The following is a 25555-nucleotide window of genomic DNA, read 5'->3' as shown; positions in this document are numbered from 1 at the left end:
GACTGCAACTGGGCCTAAACTATTTTAATGTTATTATTATTATTACATCAATGGTGAAAAATGCTTGTATTCAAACTATTTTATTTCACCAACAGTCCATAACCTAAAGATGTTCAACTTACAATCATGTATGAAAAAAAACACAAATTCAAATCAGCAAATCCCATCTGTAAGGCTAAAACCAGAGAGAAAACTCTTTAACTATTCATCAATTTTCTGTCAGATAGCTGACTAATCCTCGTAGCTCTAGCTACAATTAAAACATTTCCAGGACCAATTACTCATTGCTCCACTCAGAGATAAGAAAGGGTACTGCTCTACCCTGTGAGTGGTGGAGGTTATACCTGCCGATGCTATTCAGGGCTGTAAAAACACTACACACACCTCTGCACATTATTCTCCTAAAAATATGCTATTAACATCACATCAGGTGAGACAAAATTTAGTTGTGATGCTGATAATATTGCAATTTACATCTTTCTGAGTTCTTTTATGATTTGTATAGTATATCATTGTACATACCTTCTGTTCAATAAGTTGTTCTGTCTGATAATTCAGGATTGGTCTGAGTCCATGTTGGTCCACTGGGGCTTGAGGATCCAGACTGAAGTTCAGACTAATGTAAATAGGAGAGAGTTTATCCCGAAACTCCTCTTCACCCTGCAACAGAGAAAGATGCAACTATCTCAGTAAATGATGTTAGTGATGGAAATCTGTAAGTTGTTTCCATGGGCTGTCCTGTGTATTAACTGTGAATGAATTGTTTTGTCAGTTCTCAATAGTCTGAAAAACAAGCTGACAAGCTGAGGTAAAACATATTTAAAATGGTTAGTGTTTTGTCACCAGAATACAGATTTCCAGCCTTTTAGTGCAGATTATTGTGAAAATCTGTCCCAAGTTATGGTACAAGAAAAATGTTCCCACACAACATGAGATCAGAAGCAGATGCTCCAGCAACTATTGGCCTCAGTGTAGGATTTTTTTTTAAAGAAGTGACATGAATTCTGTTTGACCAGCCACAGTGATTCTTAATGGTACTCTGAAAAAAGTACAAGAAAGAAAGAATGTACAGACAAACACAGCAAGTGTTGACTGACAGGTGAGCAGATGGTTGGCAGTTTCCACTCCAACCATCTCTTATCCTGTCAAAGAACAAAAGGCTCTGATCATTATATTCCTACAGTTACCATATACACATATGACTTCAGTGTTTTTGTCCAGCATACTCTTTGATTAGTCACCACTGAGTGATGAGAAAATTAGTACTGTAGTAGCTTCACTTCAAATCCTACCACTCAGGAAATGACTTTAACCTGTCCTACCAAAGAGTTAATTGCATTCACCTGGTGCTGCAGGTGCACACCCATCCCTGATTAGACGCTCAAATGAAAATCCGCAGGGCTCGGCATAAGGACTGGTAAATTTGTGAAAGATATAAAAGACACAGACTTGAAATGACTGGTCTGAGTGCACAATATTTTTATGTGTGTAAATCGTTTGATTTAGTCTACACATGACAGAATGAAATATGACATTAAAGGAGTTGGTATAGACTGAAATAAAGCTAAAGGTTTTGGTGGGACTGCTAATATGCAAGGTTTCTACTGTGATACCGCTGTATGATGAAATACAAATGTTGAAAGAATCTCCTGTTCAAAGTCAAGTCAAAGTCATAGGGTTTATTGTCATGTGCACAGTAAGGAAACAAGTGTCCCTGTACAATGAAATTCTTACTTTGCTGTCCACAATGAATGCCAAACAATACACAGTGAAATATAAAGTAGATAAATAGTGCACAATCTAAAGGCAGTTTAAAAACAGCAAGTGAAAAGAAATATAATAAAAATATAATAAGAATATAATAAAGAGAGAATGTATGCTACATCGGAAGCTATATGTGCAACAGTCGGCAATGACATATTTCTTTTCACTTGCTGTTTTTAAAGTACAAGCCAAGTTGACTTGACTTGATGAGGTGTAAACAGACAGCGTGACTGACCCGTAGATAGACCTTGGCATCATGGCACAAGCGTTCATTATTGGCAAGGCTGAAGGGTTTCACCAGACTGGGCTGCTGACTGTCCAGGAACAGAATTCTCTTGATGGACTCCTTCTGATTTTGCTTCACACTGTCCAACTGAATCTCCACCACAAAATCTTGAAACACAGTTATAAAAACACACATGGCAAGAAAAAAGTGAATGTGTACATCTGTATATCTACATGCCTGAACTACACACAAAATGCATGTATAAGTGTGCACAGGCACACAAACACATCATATATTTGCACAGATGTAACATGAATGCCTCGCCACATACATATATACTGCTAACACTATTATAAGAAGGCACCTTTATGTGCTATTTTGTGCTCTGTATAATATACAAAAGCACAGTGGGCAATGCAGCAGCCCTCATTCCAACAACTAGAGAGAAGACAGACAATACACAGCCGTGCACAGAAAAATAAACACATATACTTTTCTAAAGGTCCGGAGCCCATCCATTTATCCTGTATTTACATAAATCTTCTTTTATCTTGAGCTTTACTGCCAAATTGACCACAGTGAGGGCCAGCATACTTGTGGCTACACAAAGAAAGCAAGGTAATATGGACCATCTGCGAGCAATGGTGTGTGTGTGTGTGTGTGTGTGTGTGTGTGTGTGCCTCACCTAGATGAGAGGGGAGGTGCTTCCCATTAGCCAGCAGGCAGTAAGTGATGCTGACACTGGAGATTGAACACAGACAAAAACACAACTTTATGCACACTAAATGTGTTTACACTGATTTGGAGCACTTCTGTGCATTAGTTAAAATTATAATCCTTAGGATTTTTATGAAATCTGACCAGATTTTTTGATATTATTTACTCTTGGCACATTTTCCTGCAATACCCATGCAGTTTATTTACATTTAGAGGTTATCTCTCTATATTGTAATTTATGCTGGTAGTGGCAGAATACACTGGATTCAGATTGGCTACCTTAGCATGAGGGACACAGAAAAATGATTGTGTGTTAGTAATTTTTGTTATCAATTTTTAATTGATAACAGCTTCACTCTTTACTGTTTGCTGTCTCTAAATTTCAAAGCTGTTCAAGTTATTGCTAAAGCTAGAGAGACATCCTACTGCTGCTGCTTCACATTAAAAGCCTTAGAGTTGTGAAACACAAGGTGGCTTTTATTGGCTTTTATTTATTCCTTGGTAGTCGATCCTCGCTTGACCCTGAAATTGTTTCATTCTGCCCAGATGAAGGACATCTCAAAGCTCTTATTTCTACTCTGAGGGGTGAGATGGCTGCCTGGAGGAGCTAAGTCTGTGATGGACTGACACACCCCTTTATTGGAAATCTGTTTGTGATTGGACGCTTCATATAAATGACAGGAGGAAGAGACATCGCATGTGAGTTTAAATGTGTTTCCTGGGTTCCTCTTTCCTTGCAGTTTCTCCTTGCATCTTTTCCTCGCATCGTAATTGGGTGGGACCAAGTTGCAAAGAAAAACCAAAAGTGAGGGAAACATGGATGCAATTAGGGGAATTGGGATTCACGTGATTACGATTGTTTGTGAGACTATAAAAAAAGTCAAAAGGTCAACTTTTCAGCCGATACTAAGTAATAAATGTACACAAACAGTTTCTCTTCTGTTATATTCCTGACACAAACAAATATTTGTCTCACATAAACTGGGGGAATGACTCATGCTCTTTACAGATGTTTGTTGATTCAAAACAATATCTTATTCATTTTGAGAAAGCTACACTCCACTCTGCACTCTCTCCACATTTTTGTCTTTTGACACAACTGCCCCACCCTTCTCCTACTCCTGTTTTTCTGCAACCTTTGTCTCCTTTTTGTTTCCTAGGCAGCAAAGACACCAGTAAACACTAAAACAAGACTTACTTGTATCAACCTACCAGCCAAATAATAAAATGCCAGTCAGTCTGGCAAATGCTCACAGCAGTCTAAAAATATTCTACATTTAATATGGTGGTTAAAGTGAGCGTCACTGAGAAAGAAAGCACGGTGGATTTCCCCCTTTTTAACCAGACCCAAAAATATTGAGTGTGTAGTTCAGAGTGACTCAGAACAGGAAACTGGCAAACATTAAGTCATTTGACATTCCCATGGAGTAAAGTTTGGAAAACTGCAACTGAACTAAGATGTGGGTTACATAACATATACAAAACTTTCTATGTTCTGCTACTGAGAGCTCTAATTATTCCTAAGTGTTTTTTTTTTTTAAAACCATTAAGGATATTTCCTCTACAATGGCAAATACTGTATGTTGGATCAAATAATTTTTCTATTAATATACAAGTGCAGCTCAACTTTACCAAGACACAGCAATGGTCTCCCTCCCAGTGACCAGCCCGCAGGTCTTCTCCTCCTGGTTGAACATGGTGGGATGCACTGTAAGAGACGCGGTGGCACTCACTATTGGCCGAGCCCTGAATGAAAATACAGACAGTGAAAAAATAAGAATGGTCCATACATTTGTTATTACACTGCTGAGAACTTTAACATACCTGTAAAGTACTGCTTTATCAGCCCCAAAAGCACCAACAATCAGATCTATACAGAGGGAAAATGAATTAAATGAAGATATCAAATAAGAAGATAAAGTGTTAAAAGATGTCTGGTGGTGGACTGTTTCCTGCAGTACCCGGGTAGCCGTTTTGATCCAGATCTCTGTTTCCTCGCAAAGCAAATCCAAAACTGGCCAGGAAAGAGCTGGAGGCCCACTGGCCAGAAAGAGTCTGAGTGGGCGTGTTCATCAGTCCTCCAGCATAACCATTATAAATGAGCACTAAGCCCTGCTGGTCGTCTCCTCCGTAGGGACAGCCGATGGCCAGGTCTGAAAACAGCAGCACCTCACCATAAGAAGCAGCTCATGCTTTCTCAAAACCTATATTTCCCACTTGTACATGTATGTTACATGCAGGAGAGGTTTCACTGAGTGTAACACACTGGTTAAATCAACTAAAATTTAAACAATAATTACTGTGTTGTGTTGTGGACTAGCTGGGACTAAAAGTGTTTTTAAGAAATGTATATAATAATATGAAAACAGTTGCTGGTTAATTTTCTGACAATCAATCAACTAATAAATTAATCAACTGTTAAAGTTCTATTATAATTGGAAAAAATTAAGCAACTGACATAACTTAAACTTTCAGCGCCCCACTGAGTCTAGACTGAAGATGAAATAGTCATATATTGCTTAGTAATCTTAGAATGGATATATTAAATCTTAATTTGAAGATTTCACTTTTGAGCAGATAAAAGAATAATAAAAAAGTGCATAAAAATCACAGTTATCTGACTATTTGTACTGCTATCCAGCATCTAGCTCTTACCCATATGCATGTATCACACCTACCGTTGAATCCATCCTGGTTGAGATCACCCAGCGGAGCCAGCGAAGTACCAAAGCGGCTGAAGGTCTGTGGGCCAAGAAGATGGGACTGACTTGGCTCCAGCAGCAAAGGACCCCTCTGGAGGTATACATACACCTTACCCAGCTCCTCCAGATGTCCACTGAACCCTCGACGCATGAACGTTGGAGCGCCAACCACCAGATCATCATGCCTGAGGAGGCAAGTAAAGCAGGAGTAAAATAACATGGATAAAAACAGAAGAAGAAACAAAGACAGATATCTGAAGTGGATGTTATAGCCCATGTGTTTTTTTGGGCAATGATTTGTCCTAAATTATTCTTTTAAAATTTGGTTTTCCCCTATTAGTATCACCCTTAAAGACAAAGTGAAAGGCAAAATATATTTCCTAAATTTTGTTTTAGTTGTCATCCTATTCCACTCTGTCTCACAGTATCATTGTGCATCACAAGCTGATGCACAATGATGTTTATGATGTTTACACTGAGGTTTAACACCTCATACGGCATGTACATCAGGCCACTGAGGTTCATCAGGTTAACAAGTGAATCTCAAATTATGGTTGTGAAACAGGGGAAAGAACCAGAGAAAGTTGAATATTTACAACGTAGTAGCTATTTCCTGTTGAAAGCTGCGGATGTTAGAATGATGAAACTGGCTAACAAGCATGTGTGTCTCTCTTACTCAACAGCAGTATAAAAAGGCTAACAACATTTATGGTACAACTACCAGTAGGAATTTTCAAATACAATACACTTTACTGTACATGACTACAATGTACTATATACAGTATAACACATTACTAAAACAGTTCAAGGGCAGCAAGAAAACTTTACAAACAAAATAAAAAGTTCTCAGGATGCAACTTTGCCAGGACTGGAGAAATGAAACTGGACAAAGGGGAACTCTACACAGAGAGGAAATGTCTAGACATTAAATAAAAGCAGAGAAGGAAGAGAAGCTTTCATGACACATAGAGTGATAGGGTGGCTGAGTTAGGGAAATTTCCAAGAGGTCCCACTGTTCACCTCTGTTCCCATCAACTTCACCCTTCACTTTTAGTTTCTTGTCATTTTCTCTCCTTCCACCCACTTCATCTCCCTTTCACTATTTTTGCCAGCATCTGTGACACTGTCGGTCCATTCACTCACCCATCACTGTTGATGTCGATGGCTGCCACTGCATAGCCAAAGTAGGACCCCATCTGGAACACATTACACACAAGACCCACTTTAGCCTATAATCACACCATGGTGCATAGATCCCCTTTTCTTTCATTTTCTTTCTCCATGTCGTTTTTCTTTTTGTACCTTCCACCACCACTCCTCAAAGCTTTCTTCATCAATCTCTCAATCCCACAATCCCCTGGGGTCTCCTCTTCACCCTTTTCATGGAGCTCAGTGTTGGAGCTTCTGTAAGCTCAAAGCAAGGTATGGGGTCTAGGGGAACTGATTTAAAAATCAATGTGAAAACATACTCACAGGGCCCAGGTTTTTCAATTTACTTTCATACACGCATGATAAATTAGGCTCATTTTACACCCTTCGGTTACTCTCACTTCGAACTTATTTGCAGCATAGTGTGGAGGTGTGTTTGGAAGCCCCTGTGAAAAACAAGACCTAAAATTTTCGTGTTCCTGTATCGTATGTGCAAAACAGGTCATATCATCATAAATCAAACCGAGGCTCACCACAACGTTCAAATCCACCATGACGCCCTAGGTGGCAGCTTTGCACACTCTGAGAAACATGATCAAACTTTCCTATGGAGCTGAGCCACCACGAATGCTCATCTGAGGTGAGGTGTGGTGAACTACTTAAGAAACATTGTCCACAGGCACTGGGCATATTTGATGATAGTCTTTCAATGCTCTGATTTCAGATGTGACTTAAATGTTTATGAAAGTAGCAGCTACATGCATTATCTAGCTATCTGAAGGAGTGCAGGAGTGAATCTGTTAGAACTGCATTTGAAGGACATCTGTAACCTTTTTAAAAACTGCCCTAATACTGATTCCAACATCTGTCATACTAACAATGGCTCACATAACATACCCACAAAAATTATCTGCTAGCATACGGTACTTTTTTTTGCATGCAGTGGTTTTCAGCACAAAAAAAAAAGTTCTTTTAGAGTCATTTTACAGAAACTGTCCAACACGAAATAGTGGAAAAAGTTAGGAACTAGCTAATTAACATAGCTAAAGCTGACAGAGCTAGTGACCAAAGACAGGGCATCTTTCACAAAAACCCTATGGTGTGTTTTTGCAGCTGACTTCAACATCATAGTCAGAGCACCCACAGAGGGACCAGCGTTCACCCACAGAGACCAGAGAGTCAGTTAGCCAAGAGTTCACCTCCGATCACTGTGTGATCTAGCAGTTTTCTCCACCCTCAATCTGACACCTCTGAACAGTCACTGATGACCTCCCACACTGGAAACTCAAGCACACACTCAGACACATGCTTTCCCATGTGTGCATGGTCTCATGCTCTTACATCTTGCAATATGTACACAATGAAGCCTTGTTAAATTACACAAGAAAGTAACAGACAAGTCAGTTTCCCCATATAAACTGTCACCGACATGCCCCAACTTAAAGCATAGATTCACATTGGTTCAAGTGTCTTAAAACACATTCACACATGTAGTTTCCATACTGGTTGTGAAGAAATCCTTCCTAAAGTAAATACAATATCAGTGCTGAGGAACAAAATTCACAGTCCTCATTTTGTTTCTAAATGTTTTCCAAAGTCCACTGTTTTCTAAATGTGAACATAATGGCAGCTATGTTACAGCTCCACTCTTCACTGTTGCACTTTAGTTGCCATGGGAAGTTAAGGTGGTAGTCAGTGGGAGGCATGTCACCTCTTTAAATGCAAAGCTGATTAATTTTTTGCTCAGAAGAAACTTTCCAAAAATAAACCTGCCTGCTAAATTGATTTGTTGACCTTTCGTTTAAAAAAATTCCCCTGTGGGTTTTATTTAAGCAGTATTACTAAAAGCCCACTTAGTGTCTGATTCATTTAAAAAAGCACCTCTGACCCTGGTACAGGCTGCTCCCCTGTCAAGTTGAGCAGAGACTTCATATTCCTCCCATCTAATATGGACACCTATATTAAGAAAGAAGTTATTTTTGATTACAAATTGTGGCTCATTATCCTAGAATTCATAATAATCCTGGGTTGTTGAAGTTTATTTATCTTTATTCATGTATGAGTTTATGTTTTGTAGAATTTTGGTCTAAAATTTTCTAAAATAAAACTGTGGGGACTCCTTACTAAACCATACAGCATGAGTCCTTTTGGAACCCCTGTGATGAAATCTGCAACAAAGCAAGCAAGAGGGAAATGGTTAGGATAACCACAGACCAATAAGCAATTCTATAATTTTCTTATTATTTTAATTTATTTGAGTTTCTAAAAACTTTTGCATCATGAAAAACATAATAATCCCTTTTTGGTATGGCACAGTTACATGTGCAGAGACTAAGCAGTTAACTATTAGACAGAACTTAGTGGGCGAGGGTCAGAAAACCCTGTAGCCAGCCACACATTTTGACTCTACTGTAAATATGACCCTCACCTTCCTCATTATCCCCACTGAATTCGCCACCAGCTACAGAGTAACCTGCAGGAGAGATGGAGAGCACAGAAAGAGTTGGAAAGAGAAAAACAGCTGAGGTTGGATGTGCTGAAACTACAAGTTACCCTAATCTGTTTGACAGAGACCAACAGAGGTGGTAAAGTATGAGTCTTGAAACAACACAGTCATCCTTACGCTCCCAAACGCAATGCTGCAGAACCCTTGGGCCCCCTTACATTACTTCTGCCAGAGGTTCACAGAGTCCAAACATTAGGCCCTACAGTATGAAAGTCATGACTTCATTTGCTTGTTTGTCCTGGGGGTAGCACGAGGGTAAAGGTAAATCAAGTTCAAATCCCCTTGGGAACATGATGGGGCTTGGGATCTTTAATGTCTTGTGATATGTGTGCATTATTATTCTGGTATGATTGTTGAACCAAAGGTTGAAGAGTGAGGACAGCACATTTTTACAGTCTGTCACTGCTCAGTGTGCAAAGTTGACTATTTGACCTGAGGGTGGTGTTAGTGGAAAGCTCACTCCAAAATAGACAGCATACCTTCTGCTGGGAATTTGAATGTGCTGAGAGAATTAAAAGTAACTCTTACAGGATAGATCAATCCCTCTGAAATACAGTCTTCTGGATTTCTGCTCTTAAGATATGTTGCTCTGGACCAAACTATCAGTCAGCAAAACCAACCAACTTTAGGTATAAAAACAGTCAGTAGCAAAAAATGTAGTTGCAGCAGCGTGACAATAGTAGTAACAGTAGAATTGGTAAAAGTACAAGTAGTATTTGTTGTTTGAATTTATAAAGTTTTAATGATTGTATTTGACTGAGGTGCACTTCCTCACCCATGTAACTGTCATCGTAGGTCCCCTGCACCTGTTGGGTCTGAATCTGCCCAGCGACTGACAGCAGGAAGTAAGAAGGGTAGTAGGCCTTAACGATTTCCTCTGTGGTAGCTGAGATCAGCTGACCTATACGACGGATGGGTAACAAAAGTTGTAAAGGTTAAACAAAAATATGACTTTTGGACTCTGGCTCCTGAGTGGATTTTCTGCACTCCCCCCAAAGAAAAAAATCAATTGGAAGATATCTCCTAAAAATCCATGTTGTTCCACATTCCAGGGAGCTCACCTTGCCAGTAAAAGCTGCCTGGCCCTCCAAGCACAACCCTCCCATCCTGTAACACACACAACAGTAGCCAGAGCTGAGGAATGTGCATCATCAGTTTTATCAAGAATTTCAAACACATTCTGTAGTGTAATCTTCACTGCTGCTAATACTTCAGCCAAGACAGAGAAACAGTGAATATGTGATTATGTAGAAACCTGCAAAAACCTCCAACAAAGAAATTCTCTTACCTTGGTGAAGTCAGCACTAAACCCCCCCTGACAATAGCCCTGTCCAGCAGGTCCATGATTCTCTGCAGTGAACAGCACCAGAACACAGGGAAACTTTTCAGTTTCATGAAAAGTAAAATAACTTAGGGCAGCATACAACCCCAAATCAAAAAAGTTGGGACAGTAAAGTATTTACCACAATGTGATATTGTCGTTCCTTCTCACAACACTTAAAAGACATTTAGGGACTGAGGACATCAAGTGTTTAAATGTGTCAGGTGTCATTTTGTCCCATTCTTCTGCAAACAAGTCTTAAGGTGTGCAACGGTCCTGGGTCTTCATTGACGTAATTTGAGTTTCAAAACGTGCCACACATTCTCTACTGGGGACAGGTCGAGACTGCAGACAGGACAGTCCAGCACTCACACCCTTTTTCTCCACAGCCAGGCCTTGGTAATGTGCAGGATGAAGTTTTGCATTGTCTTGTTGAAATATGAAGAGAGCAGATGTTGCTCCAACATCTCTGTGTATTTTTCAGCATTAATGAAGCCATCACAGAAGTGTAAGTTCCCTTTGCCAAGAGCACTGACACGACCCCAGACCATGATCCCAGACGAAAAGGACCATCCAGTCTGGACGGTCCTTTTCGTCTTTTGTCCATTCTTTCCAAAAAAGACCTGAAAAAAGACCTGAAACACTGATTGGTCTGACCACACTACACATTTCCAGTGTGTGCATCCCAGATGCCTCCGAGCCCAGAGCAGTCAACTGTGCTTCTGGACACTGCTGACATAGAGCTTCCTTTTGGCACAGTCCAGTTTTAACAGGCACTTATGGATGTAACTATGTGTTGTAGTGCCTGACACAGATGTACCAAAGTAATCCTGAGCCCATGTGGTTATATCGCCTATAGAAGGTTGATGATTCTTGATGCAGCCTCGTCTGAGGGATCGCTACACATTTCCAGTGTGTGCATCCCAGATGCCTCCGAGCCCAGAGCAGTCAACTGTGCTTCTGGACACTGCTGACATAGAGCTTCCTTTTGGCACAGTCCAGTTTTAACAGGCACTTATGGATGTAACTATGTGTTGTAGTGCCTGACACAGATGTACCAAAGTAATCCTGAGCCCATGTGGTTATATCGCCTATAGAAGGTTGATGATTCTTGATGCAGCCTCGTCTGAGGGATCGGAGAGCACGGTCATCCAGCTTAGACTTGTGTCCTTTACACACTGAAATCCCGGCAGAGTCCTTGAATCTTTTAATCATGTTCTGCACCATAGAGGGTGACACATCCAAATCCCTTCTTATCTTTCTTTGAGGAACATTGTTTTTACACATTTCCATAATTTCCTCACACATATGTTGTCAAACTGGTGGTCCTCGACCCATCTTTGCTCCTAAAGGGCTCTGCCTTTCCTAGATGCCATGTTTGTACCAAATAATGATGCAGTCACCTGTTGGCATCACATGTTTCAAATGGAATCATCATTTCATTGTTTTACCTCATTACTGGCCCTGAAATGCAACCGCCCCAACTTTTTTTGGAATGTGTTGCAGCATCAGAATTGAAGTGAGTGTTTATTTTGAACAATAAAATTGATGAGGTATCACATCAAATAATGTGCTGCTGCATTGTTTTCAATGTGATACAGGACACAGATGATTTACAAAGCATTATTTCCAGTTCTAATTTTGCTTCTGATTGGGGCTGTACTCCACAGATTTATCACATTTCAGAACTGTCCCGTCTGGTTTACAGTGATTTAACAACATGATGAGATCCACTTTCTATAGGATAATAAGGATAATCACCTTTATTGGCCAATATGTTACACACAAGAAATGCGTTTCCGGTACAGAACCGAGGCAGCCATCTGCAGCGCCAACACACACTGATGGCTCTAACCATTTGGGGGCAACTTGGGGGTTCAGTGCCTTACCCAAGTACACTTCAACATCTCAGCTATTCATATAAATAGCTCTATCTTCACCCGGTCACAGTTGTGGATATCTGACTCTGCTGACTCAAGAGAGTTCATATTGATTGCAGTGACTACAAACTTCTTTTATGATACAGGCAGTGGTTGACACAAACATATTGTGCCAGTTGGGTCAGTGGGATAAATATGAGCCTTATTACTGTCAAAATATTGACATTAATTATTGATTTTGAAACTCCTATTATTATTATTTGTCTTGTTTTGCTTACTACTTACTGGCACTTTTAAAAGTATACTAATTTAGCTATGGGAGGCGACAGTGGTGCAGTGGGTGGAGTCGTCTCCCAACCAGAAGGTTCGAATCTCGGTGCCAGCAGTCCACGCGTCGAAGTGTCGTTGAGCAAGACACTGATGGTTAGAGCCATCAGTTGAGGTGGCACCGCAGATGGCTGCCATCGGTTCTTTACCAGAAACAAATTCCTTTTGTGTAACATACTTAGCCAATAAAGGTGATTATCCTTATCCTATTATCTGTTGGCAGTGTATCCATGAATGTACAACTAGCACAGGATTATTTTGATACTGAAGAAAATTTTAAAATGTGATGATTCTCAGGTAAGTTCAGAGTTCAGTTGATAAGGTGTCTTTTTCTAAGCACATTTATTGACTTTTATGTTTTGTTTTGCAATGGACGTTGGAGATAAGGTTATTCTTGGGAAGTGTAAAGGCCAAGTCATGCTTTCTGTGTCTGTCTGTCCACAGGGGTCTCTGTGATGTAAAATTCATCATGTGCCCATGAGCTTTAGGACAAACCCTGCAGATGCCAGCATGCAGCCCAACATGTGAGGCCATGAGGACTGCCCATACTGACTTCGCATGCAACAGACAAGTAAACTGAAGGCCCATTTTGTGCATCGTGTCCTTGTCAATAGGACACAGATTTTTATGGTAACACATTGGCTATACCAACTTGATGTGTATTTCTGCACTCCACTGGCCTTAGATGCTCTGGAGGTTAGTCATCATAACAGTAGCTCACCTGTTCGACAAGGGGCATACTCTACAAAAGTCTTGAGGCTGTCTACAGAGAGGTAGCAGGTTCCTGTAACATCAGTGAAGGGTGTGTCGTGCTCAGTCCTCCAGTAATATCTGGGAGCACAAGCCTGGGTAACACAGAAACATAGCAGAAGTGCTAAGCTGACCTTTCATTTAACTCTTTATTTGAATGCAGATTGTTAAGTCATTGCTTAGCAATTGTAATTACACACAGGGAATCTCTGACGCTCTTGAGAATTTTGAATGCGCCATTATGGTGTGACAGGTAACACTGATATTCTGTATCCAAAGAATCTGAGAGGTAGAGCTCCGGCTGAAACCAAGTTATGGATGAAACTGTGTTTTTGTTTTTGCTATAAGGTAAGTAACTATCATTAGTATTCCATTAAAAATTTTAAAGTTTAGACTCAGGTGTGCTTAAATTGAGCTATCATACAACAGTAGCAAAACTGCATCAAACTGCTTACATGATATCCTGATATGATATGTGCAGCTATCATGTGCATACTAAAGACCTGTGGCTTTGGTGTTATTGTTACCATTCTGCACTCTCAAATGTACTATCAAATGTACTTTTGTAAATTCAACTGCAATAATATTATACATATACATGTATAAGTCTCCTGAAACCTGATCTGTATAGCTAGCGACTCAGTATGGGGTAATAACCCCCAGACTGAAAAGTACTGCACCAACCTTTGGAGACCAGAAGAAAGAAATTTTCTTAAAAGTCTATTTTTGGACTGAAATAAGAGCCAGAACATATCTGTCAACAATACAGTCAATCAGACTTAAAAAAAAAAAAAAAATTATGCTAAACTGATCGACCATCAAATAATCATTCTTACCAGGATGCTGTTACCATGGGAACGCACAGTAGCTCCAAACCACTGATGGGACTTGAATTCAACCTGAGTGTTCACATCATTTATATAAAAATACCGATCACCTAGAAGAACACAGAAGAGAAAACCATATTTTATAGCACATTTACAAACAGTTGAAAGCAGCTCTTTTATAATTTTCAATAAAATTTGTAATTACTACACTGTTTAGTTCTCAGAAAATCAAACCTGGAAGAAAAGAGTGAAGTCAAAAGTAGCTAATCTAATTTCTTGGGTTTTTGATTTTTCAGCTGTAAAGTCTTCATTTGAGCACGTTCCCCACGTGTTCTTGGTTTTTTTACATGGATATTTTATGGCTCTGTTTCCAAGGTCTGCAGTCTTAATCCCTCCTTCATGCTATAGCAGAGCTCAAACAACTCAATGGACTTGGGCCTTGTTGTTACTGTAACCCAAACGGCTGTACTTCATTGTCTGGATCTGTTTTATGAAGAGGCCCTGGAAGTGATGAATGAGGGGGTGGTGGAGTTATAAGTGTGTGTATGTATGTGTGTGGGTCTGCCAAATTTTAACTTGTGCAGCGTCAGCAGCATTACACCTCTGTGATTTCTGATTTGAAGAACATGCTGCTAAAATAATTTATTTGGAAAAATAAGGCAAAGGTAATATTTCTTCTTCAGTGGCTTCTCTTGGTCCACAAAGCTCAACTTTTGGGCCTGTCTGGAACACTACAATAGGTTTCTGACTCGAAAAATCTATTCACATCCTTATCCAGATATATTATACATAAACGTGCCAATAACTGCGTAAGTTTTACCAGGTTGTATTTTTGATATAGTGTATGTTCCCTCTGTCTGCAGCACAGTGGTGACATTAACCTTCTTGGCTGGTTAATGGGGTCTGGCCTGTATCCTCAAACACACCATGGGTCCTGAGGCCTCCACTGAGAAATGCAAGGCTACTGACTGTAAAAGCATGTGATATATTTGTGTATGAACTTACTGTAAGTGTGGTTTTGCATGTTTTTTTTCTACACTGTCATGTTTCAGAAACAGTTTGTGTTTTTAAATGGTTTCTAGTTACAGTGTGCACACAAAATGAATGTTAACACTGTTATAATTTTTTAGTATATACTTGTGTGGTGTAGAAGAGAATCATTTACGGCTTGCAAACCAATGATGGTAAGATGATGTCATGGGGTAGGACTGGATAAGTCTGACTTCTTCCTACTCCATTCAAGCATGTACTAGGTATAAGCAAATTGATATTGGATTATGTGTACAATCATGTGTGTTGTCATATCAACTGTTTTTACATGCTTGAAAGAATAAATCAAATCAAATCAAATCAATTAAATCAAAATCTGCACAGTCACAGCTCTTAAACTGAGTAAATGGCTTGTTCGATATCAGCATGTGAGCATGTACGAAAAGTTTGGCCCTGTGATCCTCAAATGGTGGTCCTTATCACTTCCTGTGTTTGCGATGGGGTGATTATTTTCCTGGTAGAGCGAGAGCCAGCCCAAGTCCTCTGGGGTCCTTGTCCTCATAATAACTCTGCCCTAATTAAAGAGTGCTCACGACACTGGGCCTGGGTCCAGCAAGGAAATCAAAGTTCTGTAAAATCACTACAAACACAACACATGCCCCAAAATGGGGGCCTTTAGGGTTGAGTGGAGGAAAGCCTCATCCACCCTTAAAACACAGGAGCGACATTTAAGACTGTTTGACAGTGTTGTCTGGGAGTGACTTGTTTTATCCTGAAACAATTACCAACTACTTTTGTGATTATGATGTGGATACCGAACAACTGTCTCCCTTGGATTTAAAATTTTGAGTTTGATTTTTCACAGATCTCATTTTTATTCATGTGAGTGCAAAACAGCCAATTGTCAGTTTAAATTTAACAAGACACCATACCTTGGTTGTCAAAGTTGACCATGCTGCAGTTAGGTTGGCTCCAGGGGCAGAGGTACACAGCTCCTCCTTCAGTGATGTTGGGTTGGCTGGTATTGGCTTTTGGAGCACCGATCAGAATACTGCTGCTACACAGGAGAAAGGAAAACACAATCTTATTTGTCCTGGTGAAGAGAGACGTCCAGGAAAAGTCTAAAGTTATACCAAGATGGGTTTTGGCATACACACAGCATATGAAGTATACAATGTCTGGACAAAGAATTGACTGAAGGGTTGAAAAGGGACCTGTGACTGGTTAGAGACCTGTTCCCTGTAGATTTTCTTGTATGTTTCTTAAATTTGAAAATTATCACAGAGAGGAACCACACAGTGTAGCCTGTGGAAAAGCAAGCTACACAAACAACTGGGAAGGAACATTAAGTACTGTACTAACATTAGGAAGCTACAAGAGGCACTAGCAAGGCTGACTTTTCTCTGGTCATCCACATGCGTATGCAATTTGCAGCACCTCCATCCTGCTACAGACCTCTATTATTTTCACTAGTCGCCAAGGTTATGACACTCTTTATCAAGCACTGGTGCCCAAAACATTTAAATATATGTCTATAGTTAACAAGTCAAGTTAATATAATGTTACATCAAGTTAGGACACAATCTCTACAACCTCAGCATGAGGTCTGAGTCAGCATTACAATCCATTATCTGCTGTTAATGAGTGAACTTAATAACCAGAGCAGCCTTTTTTAGCAGAGCACTGTGTAGTTTTAACATGATGCCAAGTAAAAGTTATTCTTTAGTATCAAAGCCATAATGGTACCAGCTTCCTTAGTGTCTCAGTGTTTTGTACAGTATTGTGTAATGAGTCTGGCAGAAGTACAATTGTTTTGTGTCCTACTTTGTGTGCCACATATAGAGTCAAGTGTATGCTTCGTTCACTGTAAGTAAACTAGCATTTTTTTTAAATAAATCTTAAAATTATAGGCTACATATAACAATGAGGAACTGATGAAAAGTTGTGAGACTGTACAAGAACAGTAAAGCTGTAGGCTGTAAAACACAACAGTTAGTTAAAGGACAATAAAATCTCAGGGGAGCTGAGCAGATCTGGGTGATAATTCTCTCCTATTTTGCCACTTTAAAACCATTTCCCATTATTTGCACTTAATTTGTCCACTGTTAAAGTAAGAAAAACTGACCAGCTTTAAAGTTAGTTTGCTGCAAAGTTGCTACATTGTAACCACTGGCTGAGTGATTACATGTCACAGTCAGCCTCTATGAAACCTGAATGGTAGTGACATAGCAGAGTGCAATTATTGTAGCTTTTTTTAGTTTAATGAATGACAATCATCCATCCTAAAATCCTTGGTTGAAGATAGTTTTAGCCTAGGTTGAATTTTCTTCATCTAGACTGCTACCTATTAGAGCTAGCAAGGTGGTTTTAAGCTTTTTTTTAGAACATGTGTGAGTGGGAGACTAAACAAGAAGTATCCGGAGATACAGTATTTCTGCATACTGTTTTCACTGTATGACTGTCTAGAAATGAATGAATGGCAACAACACATACAAGACAGCAATAGAGCAAAACACATGCTACAGATAAATATTAGTACAAGTGTGTGTATATGAGTATGTATTACAAGTCAGCTATGCTGTCAAAGTTTACAGCCCGCCCTGCTAAAAAGGCTTGACCCAGAGTGAGTGGCACCACTGAAGACACTGGACACTGATGACACTAGCAGAGATCAGACAGGCTCTGTACTCCCCCCATCTGTCATCCCCATGCCCTCAAATGTCTGGAAAGCACAAGAGGAATATTTACATGTCTGGATAAGCTCTCCTTATGAAACACTCACTCCACAGCTCCTCAGTCTGTCTCTTTTAAAGGTGCCTGACTTGTAACCGCCCACTACTGTCTGTGATCTCTGCACATGTGAAGTTGTACTGAGTCAATTAAAGGCACTTGTCATGAAAGCACAACAGCCAACAATAGCCTTCCTATGTCAGTGGGACGGGGGAAGTTTCTGTTGAGACCTGAATTCAGGATTCTGTTCCTTTAACTCACATTCAACATGGACATCTGAAAACAAGGAAATGGCTTCGAGGCATAATGAGGATAAAGACGCAGCCTGTAATTTTTCTAAGACTACTACGACAGATTGATGAGCTCAGTGAATGTATTCACACATGTCTTATTCAGTTTAACTGTTCATGTTCATCATGACCTGCTCAAAACATTTTTTTGTACAAGATGGTTGACAAAAGGTTGGAAACCACTGATGTGTAATGATCTGATCTTCCATTACATTCAGCAATAAACATAATACATGTCCAAGGAAACTGTATGAGCTTCTGTAACCCATCTAACCCTGTTCAGGTTTCTCAAGAGTTGTTATAATAAACACTGCATGATAGATATATGAGCCACAGTCCAACCCAAATATTTGTTTGGTTTGGGTTAATATAAATACACTTGTTAAACCCACACATATCTGGGTGGTCCAAAATGATTTGAAACAAAACTCAATTAATATGTTTTTGTTCTTGCTGTTTCAAACATAAGATCATGAGTGAACCTCTATGAGTGATAGAAAGTTTTAGGTAAGAGTAAAAACACAGCTAAGAAAAATATTATTTTACTTAAATGTGCTATTTTAATAAGTAAAGTTGCATAAAAACTGCAGTAGAAGACAGTATGTGTTCTTCTTCTCCTGTTCTAGACCGAAGGTTATGTTTGACCAGCTAACAGCCACTTCTCTGCTCACAGTAAGACTGAGCGACACCTAAAAGCCATACCTAACCCTGTGACTGGCAGAAGTCGGGCTTTTCACAATCCATTGTCTGTATCATTTTCACGGTAATTGCTCCAGTGCTTATTTTAATATGTCAATGCCAGACGAGAAGCCAGGGGATTACCAAAGTGATAACATTCATCTTCTGGGAACCATAAATGTCCTGGCAAAATTTCATAGCAATCCATCCATGTTAAGAAATTTTAGTTTGGACAGACCGACAATGCCAGCCCTAAAGTCATGCTAGAGCTAGCATGCCTAAATAGTGCTCGAACTATGTCATTTATTAGAATACATTCTAATAATTAAATACCCCCCCCACACACACACACACACACACACACACACACACACTGTGTTTTCATTCCTTGTGGGGACATTAGATTGACTTACATTCATTTCCTGTAAACTTATCCTAGCCTTAACCATAACCGCTACTTGCCTAACCCTAACCCTCACCTTAACCTTAAACCAAATTCAGTGATCTCCTTGTGAGGTCCAGCCTCTGGTCCCCACAAGGATAGCCGAGTCCCCACAATGTGAGTGTGTCAACAGGTTTTGGTCCCCATAATGTAAGCAATACAAAGGCGCACACACACAATTGTAGGCAGGTTATTTCCAACCTTGATAATTTTTCCATTTCTCATTAATTTGTCTCAAAATTGGTCAAAATGAATTGACTGCCATACCAGTATACCTCTCTTTACTACCTCAGTACTGATGTATTATATTTATAGCACCTGATACGAGGAGGCACCGGCTCCACCGACACATTTAATGCCTGTCTAGACTTCTTCACTTAAACTGGACATTTGTACTGACAGAGTGAAAACAGAGACGGCATGGAGAGCAACAGCAGCAACTCTCAACAAGACTCCCACCAGAAAAACTGTGTAGTCAAAATACGTGACAACCAGCAAACACAAACCACACAGGAAAGCATCCTTTTCCTGCTGCATTGTTTACACACCATGAAACAAGACACACTAGATTCACATAAAGATGTGCTATAAATGTGAACTGTCTTGACTTAGTCAAAAACAAAAAGTGGTATTGTTCATCTTGTGTGTTTATACAAACTGGTCTAGAAACTATAAATAACAACATCTTAGTAAACATGCTTTGAACTGCCACAAGCTTATTTAAGCAAACTGCGAGAGTCTTAACAAATCTCAGGAAGATATCTACATGCATCACTTTTACTCTATAAACCCTAGAAGATGTTAGTGAGGGAAACCTGACAGAGAGTGCTGATAGAGTATAAGTGGGATTTATATGGCAAGGACCTCAGCAGCTTAACCTTTTACAGAAGCAGCTGTGGACATATCTTTCAAACAGTAGCTGCTACAAGTTATTCTCCGGCAGGTTATCACAGAGCAGATAAAACATGTGAAACATCTGATATTCACTCTATCATCCTTCAGAATGATCAGATGATGTAAAACATCCTCCAGAGATCCTCTAGCTCGAGAGCACTGCAGCTGTGAACATCTGGCTGAGAGGATGTTTTGGCCGGACAAAACCGAACATATGTACTTGCCTGTCTCAACATAAGTGGATCAGGTAGATGGTTCTGTATTTCAATTATCTTGTCAGCCACTTACCCTAATTGTACTATATCTGTTCAGCAAAACCATGGAAGAAAAATACTCAAAACAAGAAAGAACTGAATCTAAAGAAAAGGCGTTTTCAGAACGTTGAATTCCTCATTTGTTAACTTGTAATCCATGAGACACATTAACATACATTAATATCCAGGTGTTGCTGAGTTCACTATACTGATTTTTTGCCCTCAACAAAGTCATATTTTATGAACTAATGACGTGTTTTATATATATAATATATATAAATAACTTAACATTATTGCAAAATACTACAGTACATGCACAGTATCCTACTAGATCCACGCTATTAACATCTAAAGTTACAGACAACATGGTTGGGCATCTACAAAGTACTGAAATAAGGGTCCAATTCTGAATTCCTTTGTAAATGAGAGATTTCAGTTTTGACTTTTTTTTTAATTTGTAAACATCTCTAATCGTATGTTTTCACTTTGTCATTATGGGTTATTGATTGAAGCTTGATGGGCAAGACTGGCAATTTTATCAATATAAATTTAAACCTACAAAACAGTAAATGCAACTGAACATCATTTTCTGAAGCACATGTTCAGAAGAAGTAGTTGTTACTGTGCTGTAGGTTAACACCCCCCCCCCTCTGGATCATACACACACAGACTTTTATGTCTGTTTCCAATCATACTTGGCCTGGAATCTAGTGTGTATGTGTGTGTGTGTGTGTGTGTGTGTGTGTGAGAGAGAGAGACTTCTACATGGTATGTGAGTGATGTTTTAACTTATTTTACATACAAATATTTCCACCACTGTATCAATATAAAAATTCAAGTTAAACTATATAATGATGTAATGTTGTATAAGGTATCATTTTCATGGATGTTTGCAATGAGACCGAGTAAAAAACTCATATTTTATGTTTGGCTGCTGTGCATGCACATCAAGGACCCTGGATTTATTTTGTGATCATGAATGACTACCAAGACAAGAACTGTTTTAACTGAACACTGATTACAGAGGAGTGACTTATTGTAGATATGGTTCAATCTAAACAACAAAGCATGTCTGTAGAAGTAGCAAACAACATTAGTGTCACAGGTATATGGTGCTATGTGGCAATAAAGTACAGTATATCATAAGGATGTCAGGAGAAATAAAAATGTAAAGATCACCTTGTAAAGTGGTCATAACCACAGTGTAAAACTATAGAAATGTAGAGTCCACAGGGGGCACGATTTAAAGGTAAAATAAAGCCACTACCACTGAAGAGATGTCGCTCCACCATCTCTACAGTAAGATTAAAAGAGTGTTGCAGACTATTGATTCTGAAGCCTAGTAAAAGGTGTAAACTGTCTCCCATTGACTTGGGGATAATCTCAAGCTTTGTGGTCATGCATTAAGACTTCACCTGGATGAGTTACTGAAGAACTCCAAAGAATACCCGAAGTAACTTCCCTGTGGTCCGGTGAAAACGACGCGCGTCTCCGTGTCCAAGTTAAAAGCTGCGCAAAGCTGGACCAAAACCACTACTAGAGGTGCAACAAGCACGGTGTAATAACATTTCCCCCGTGACCAGGGAGGTGAAAGTCCAGGAACGGAGCCCATCTCTTCTTTTGCACGTCTCTTTTTTCATTGAATACCTGGAGCGCAAAGCGCATCATCCGTGCTGTTCCTTGTGCACTGGGTCGTGATCATGAACTGGTATCTTGAATAATCCTTCGGCTCCAACAGGTCCAGTGTACTGATCAGTGACAGTGAAGTGTAAAGAAAGGCAGGACTGGGTCTTAGAGAGTGAGGGAGTGAGGGAGGGGAGAATCACTCCAACTTCATTGGGGTGGAGCTTTAAAATATCTCCAAAGAAAAAAAAAGACTGTCGTAATGCTGTAAACACGAAGAGACACAGCAAAGTGTATTTTCAACGGAGACAGAACATTACGATGGAATATGATGTGGCCAAAACAAACTTATCAGTAAGTATTACACATATTTCTATGTTCATGTTGTACAGGCCTACCATGATGACAAAAGATGATACCAAGGAAACAATTTAGGAATGACCTACAGATGTAGCCTAATTAATATCATTAACAGCAGTGACGGAGGAAGTTCTCAGGTTGTTTACTAAAGTAAATGTAGCAGTGACACAGTGTAAAAATACTACAAATACAAGTAGAAATCGTACATTCATGTTACCTAAGTAAAAGTACAAAATATTAGCAGAAAATACACTTAAAGTACCAAAAATGAAAGTACTTATTATGCAAAATGCCACAGTTTACATTGATGTACATCTTATTATTTGATTATAATTATTGTGTACATCACATTTAATGTTGCAGCTGGTAAAGATGGAGCTAATTTTGTCGACCTTATATGCTTATAATTTGAATTACTGCTGAGTAGCTTGTGATTTTACCCCAAGGATCAATACATCTTGTGATTATACTGTATTGTGTTTTATTAGCCTTTTTCTGAAAAGTAACTAGAGTTATCAGGTAAATGCAAAAGTACCATTTTCTATGTGTAATGTAATGAAGAATGAAGTAGCATAAAATGAAAATACTCAAGTAAGTACAAATGTCTCAAAACTGTACTTAAGTGCAGTGTTTGGATAAATGTACTTAGTGACTTTCCACCTCTGATTAGCAGTGGCTGTAGGCAGTTCCAGTGTATGATGATGTACACTCATTAGAACTGAGCCAACCCTTCATGGCAGTAATAGCTGTACCATTTTCATCTTTCTTTTGTGCAAGCTAGACTGTCTTCTGTGAAAAAAAACTTGTTCACTCTCTTTTTTTTATAAAAGCCACTCGTTTAGGACTAAAAACGCAAAGATTTGACACACATTTATGACTGTGACTTGCTACTTTCTATGGGAGATTTGGGAGGTTCACATTCGAAAGCTGTGATTAAACCAATATCAGTGCAATGAAAGCTGTTACTGTTGTTATTCTGAACAACTGACATTAATGTCATGTGCACTGTAAAATATTTTAAGATGGTTCAACTTAAAAATGCAACTTACACATATTATTATTATTATGGAAATGGTAAGCACACTGAATTTCAACAAGGATGTTCAATAAATGTAATTTATCAAGTTCAATCAACAGCTATTAAAACAGACAAACATTTTCCAGGTGTTTATTTATTTATTTCTTGTAGTTTGAACAGCCAGTTCTTTATTTGTCACAAAGAACTTAGAACTGAAACATTTCTTTGTGGAGCATTTGTACCAAAGATGGCTTAAGGTTACGCTGTGTACAAGGACTGTGGTTAGCATTTGTTTCATTATCATAAGAATAAACCACCACAACGTATCTAAACATGTAAAGACACACAGCAAACCCGCTGTCTCTGATCACTCTGTCGGAGATGAACTTGCTGCTATTGCAGACTCATACACAGGCAAGCATACAGTACATGATTATTTGTAGGTCTCCTCACTGTTGTGTGTGTGTGTGTGTGTGTGTGTAGCCTATAGGAAAAGAGGACTCCTGAAGAACTGTGAGTCATGATGTGTTACCTGCCAAAGGCAACAGAACTTGAGAAAACAAGGTTTTCTCTCTGTAAAAACGCATTTTCACGGGGCAGGACAGTGTACCTTGTAGCAGATAAAAACAGAGCAGTTGTGTCCCCCCCCCACCCCCCACTACCAATTGCCAGCTGCTGTTGTAACGTGCTAGATTCATGAAGAAGTTTAAATAGAAAAATTGTCAACAGAATTAAGTGGATGCTTCTTCATGTTCTGAAAAGTTATCATACACTATACGGAAATTGTAATGTAATATGATGAATTCCTTAATTACAAGACTTACATTTTTTTAAGACTTACTCCTACAAACCATATACACTTATCATTACTGCAAATAGTTTGAAAGTATCCCCTTGACTGGTGGAGGTGGTTTTCCTTTTATCCAGCATCCAACTATTAGGAAAATTGTTTTTGTTGTGTTTAATTTACTGCATGAGGAAACATAAAAAACAGCAGCCACAGCACTGATGCATTCAAGAGTTTGTTGGTTCTAGAGTTGGTTCCTAAACAGAAATGGCAGACTGAAATAACAAACTTGCATGAGAAAATGACATTTTTCCCATTTTGCATAGAAGATAAGAAAGTGTGATCATAATTTTAAAAAAAACATGGTACACTTTGAAAAACATTTGTAATTTAAATGACATTAAATTTAAAGCTGGACTAATATTTTTGCATTAAAACTGGCTGAAATTCACTCATAGTTACTGACCCACCTGGAATTAACACCTGAATCTGCAGTTCCCCTCAGTTTTATGGTATCTCTTAGCATCTTTTTGCTCATTATTTGGGCTTTATTCAGTCCTTACCCTGGCCCACTTAAAATTGAACAAATGTCAGCTGGAGCCAATCCCAGCTGACACTGGGCGAGAGGCGGGTTACACCCTGGGCAGGTTGCCAGTCTATCACAGGGCTGACATGTAGACAAACAACCACACACCCCCGCACTCACTCATAGGGGCATCTTAGAGTCACCAGTCAACCTAAGCTGCATGTCTTTGGACTGTGGGAGGAAGCCAGAGTACCCGGAGAGAACCCACACAGGCACAGGGAGCACATGCAACCTCCACACAGAGAGGCCCTATGTCAGCCCGGGTTCAAACCCAGAACCTTCTTGCTGTGAAGTGACAGCGCTAACCACCATGCTGCTGTGCCACACTACTCTTCAAAATGAGAAATGTAAAATGAATAAACCTATCTCCACTGACTGTTCATGAGACTTAGTAGGTCAGTCAAATTAATATTTTTGTCTTTAATATGTTTCTAAGTTCAGTTAACGGAGTTAGTGATATACTGTATGTCCATCCATCCATTTTCCTCCGCTTATCCGGGACCGGGTCGCGGGGGCAGCAGTCTAATCAAAGATGCCCAGACTTCTCTCTCTCCAGACACTTCCTCCAGCACCTCCGGGGGAATGCCAAGGCGTTCCCAGGCCAGCAGAGAGATATAGTCCCTCCAGCGTGTCTTGTGTCTCCCCCTGGGCCTCCTCCCAGTGGGACATGCCTGGAACACCTCCCTAGGAACGCGCCCAGGAGGCATCCGAAACAGATGCCCGAGCCACCTAAT

The 25555-nt window shown here is 39.5% G+C and overlaps 1 protein-coding gene across 2 annotated transcripts in view; it reads right to left on the bottom strand.

Moving 5' to 3' along the window:
• LOC109956211 (integrin alpha-5-like) overlaps positions 1 to 22207 on the bottom strand; it is a 46209-nt gene extending 24002 nt beyond the window's left edge. Inside the window, exons 1-18 of one of the 2 annotated variants that reach the window (XM_020593161.1) lie at positions 21863 to 22207; positions 16092 to 16216; positions 14179 to 14279; positions 13314 to 13437; positions 10353 to 10414; positions 10126 to 10171; positions 9840 to 9965; positions 8987 to 9031; positions 8683 to 8726; positions 8461 to 8514; positions 6553 to 6608; positions 5386 to 5594; positions 4669 to 4860; positions 4532 to 4577; positions 4340 to 4453; positions 2676 to 2731; positions 2000 to 2157; positions 523 to 660 (exon numbers count right to left, since the gene is read on the bottom strand). In XM_020593161.1, coding sequence (XP_020448817.1) covers positions 523 to 660; positions 2000 to 2157; positions 2676 to 2731; positions 4340 to 4453; positions 4532 to 4577; positions 4669 to 4860; positions 5386 to 5594; positions 6553 to 6608; positions 8461 to 8514; positions 8683 to 8726; positions 8987 to 9031; positions 9840 to 9965; positions 10126 to 10171; positions 10353 to 10414; positions 13314 to 13437; positions 14179 to 14279; positions 16092 to 16216; positions 21863 to 22059 — 1893 coding nt within the window. In that variant the 5' untranslated portion in view covers positions 22060 to 22207. The remainder of the gene's footprint in view (positions 1 to 522; positions 661 to 1999; positions 2158 to 2675; positions 2732 to 4339; positions 4454 to 4531; positions 4578 to 4668; positions 4861 to 5385; positions 5595 to 6552; positions 6609 to 8460; positions 8515 to 8682; positions 8727 to 8986; positions 9032 to 9839; positions 9966 to 10125; positions 10172 to 10352; positions 10415 to 13313; positions 13438 to 14178; positions 14280 to 16091; positions 16217 to 21862) is intronic. The other variant, XM_020593163.1, reaches the window with a different exon arrangement.
• Between the last annotated feature and the right edge of the window lie 3348 nt (positions 22208 to 25555).

The sequence above is a fragment of the Monopterus albus genome, unplaced genomic scaffold (genome assembly GCF_001952655.1).
Source record: "Monopterus albus unplaced genomic scaffold, M_albus_1.0 scaffold18.1, whole genome shotgun sequence".
Lineage (NCBI taxonomy): Eukaryota > Metazoa > Chordata > Actinopteri > Synbranchiformes > Synbranchidae > Monopterus > Monopterus albus.
The sequence above is the reverse complement of the archived record's forward strand: the minus strand, read 5'-3'. Positions and strand labels throughout refer to the sequence as shown.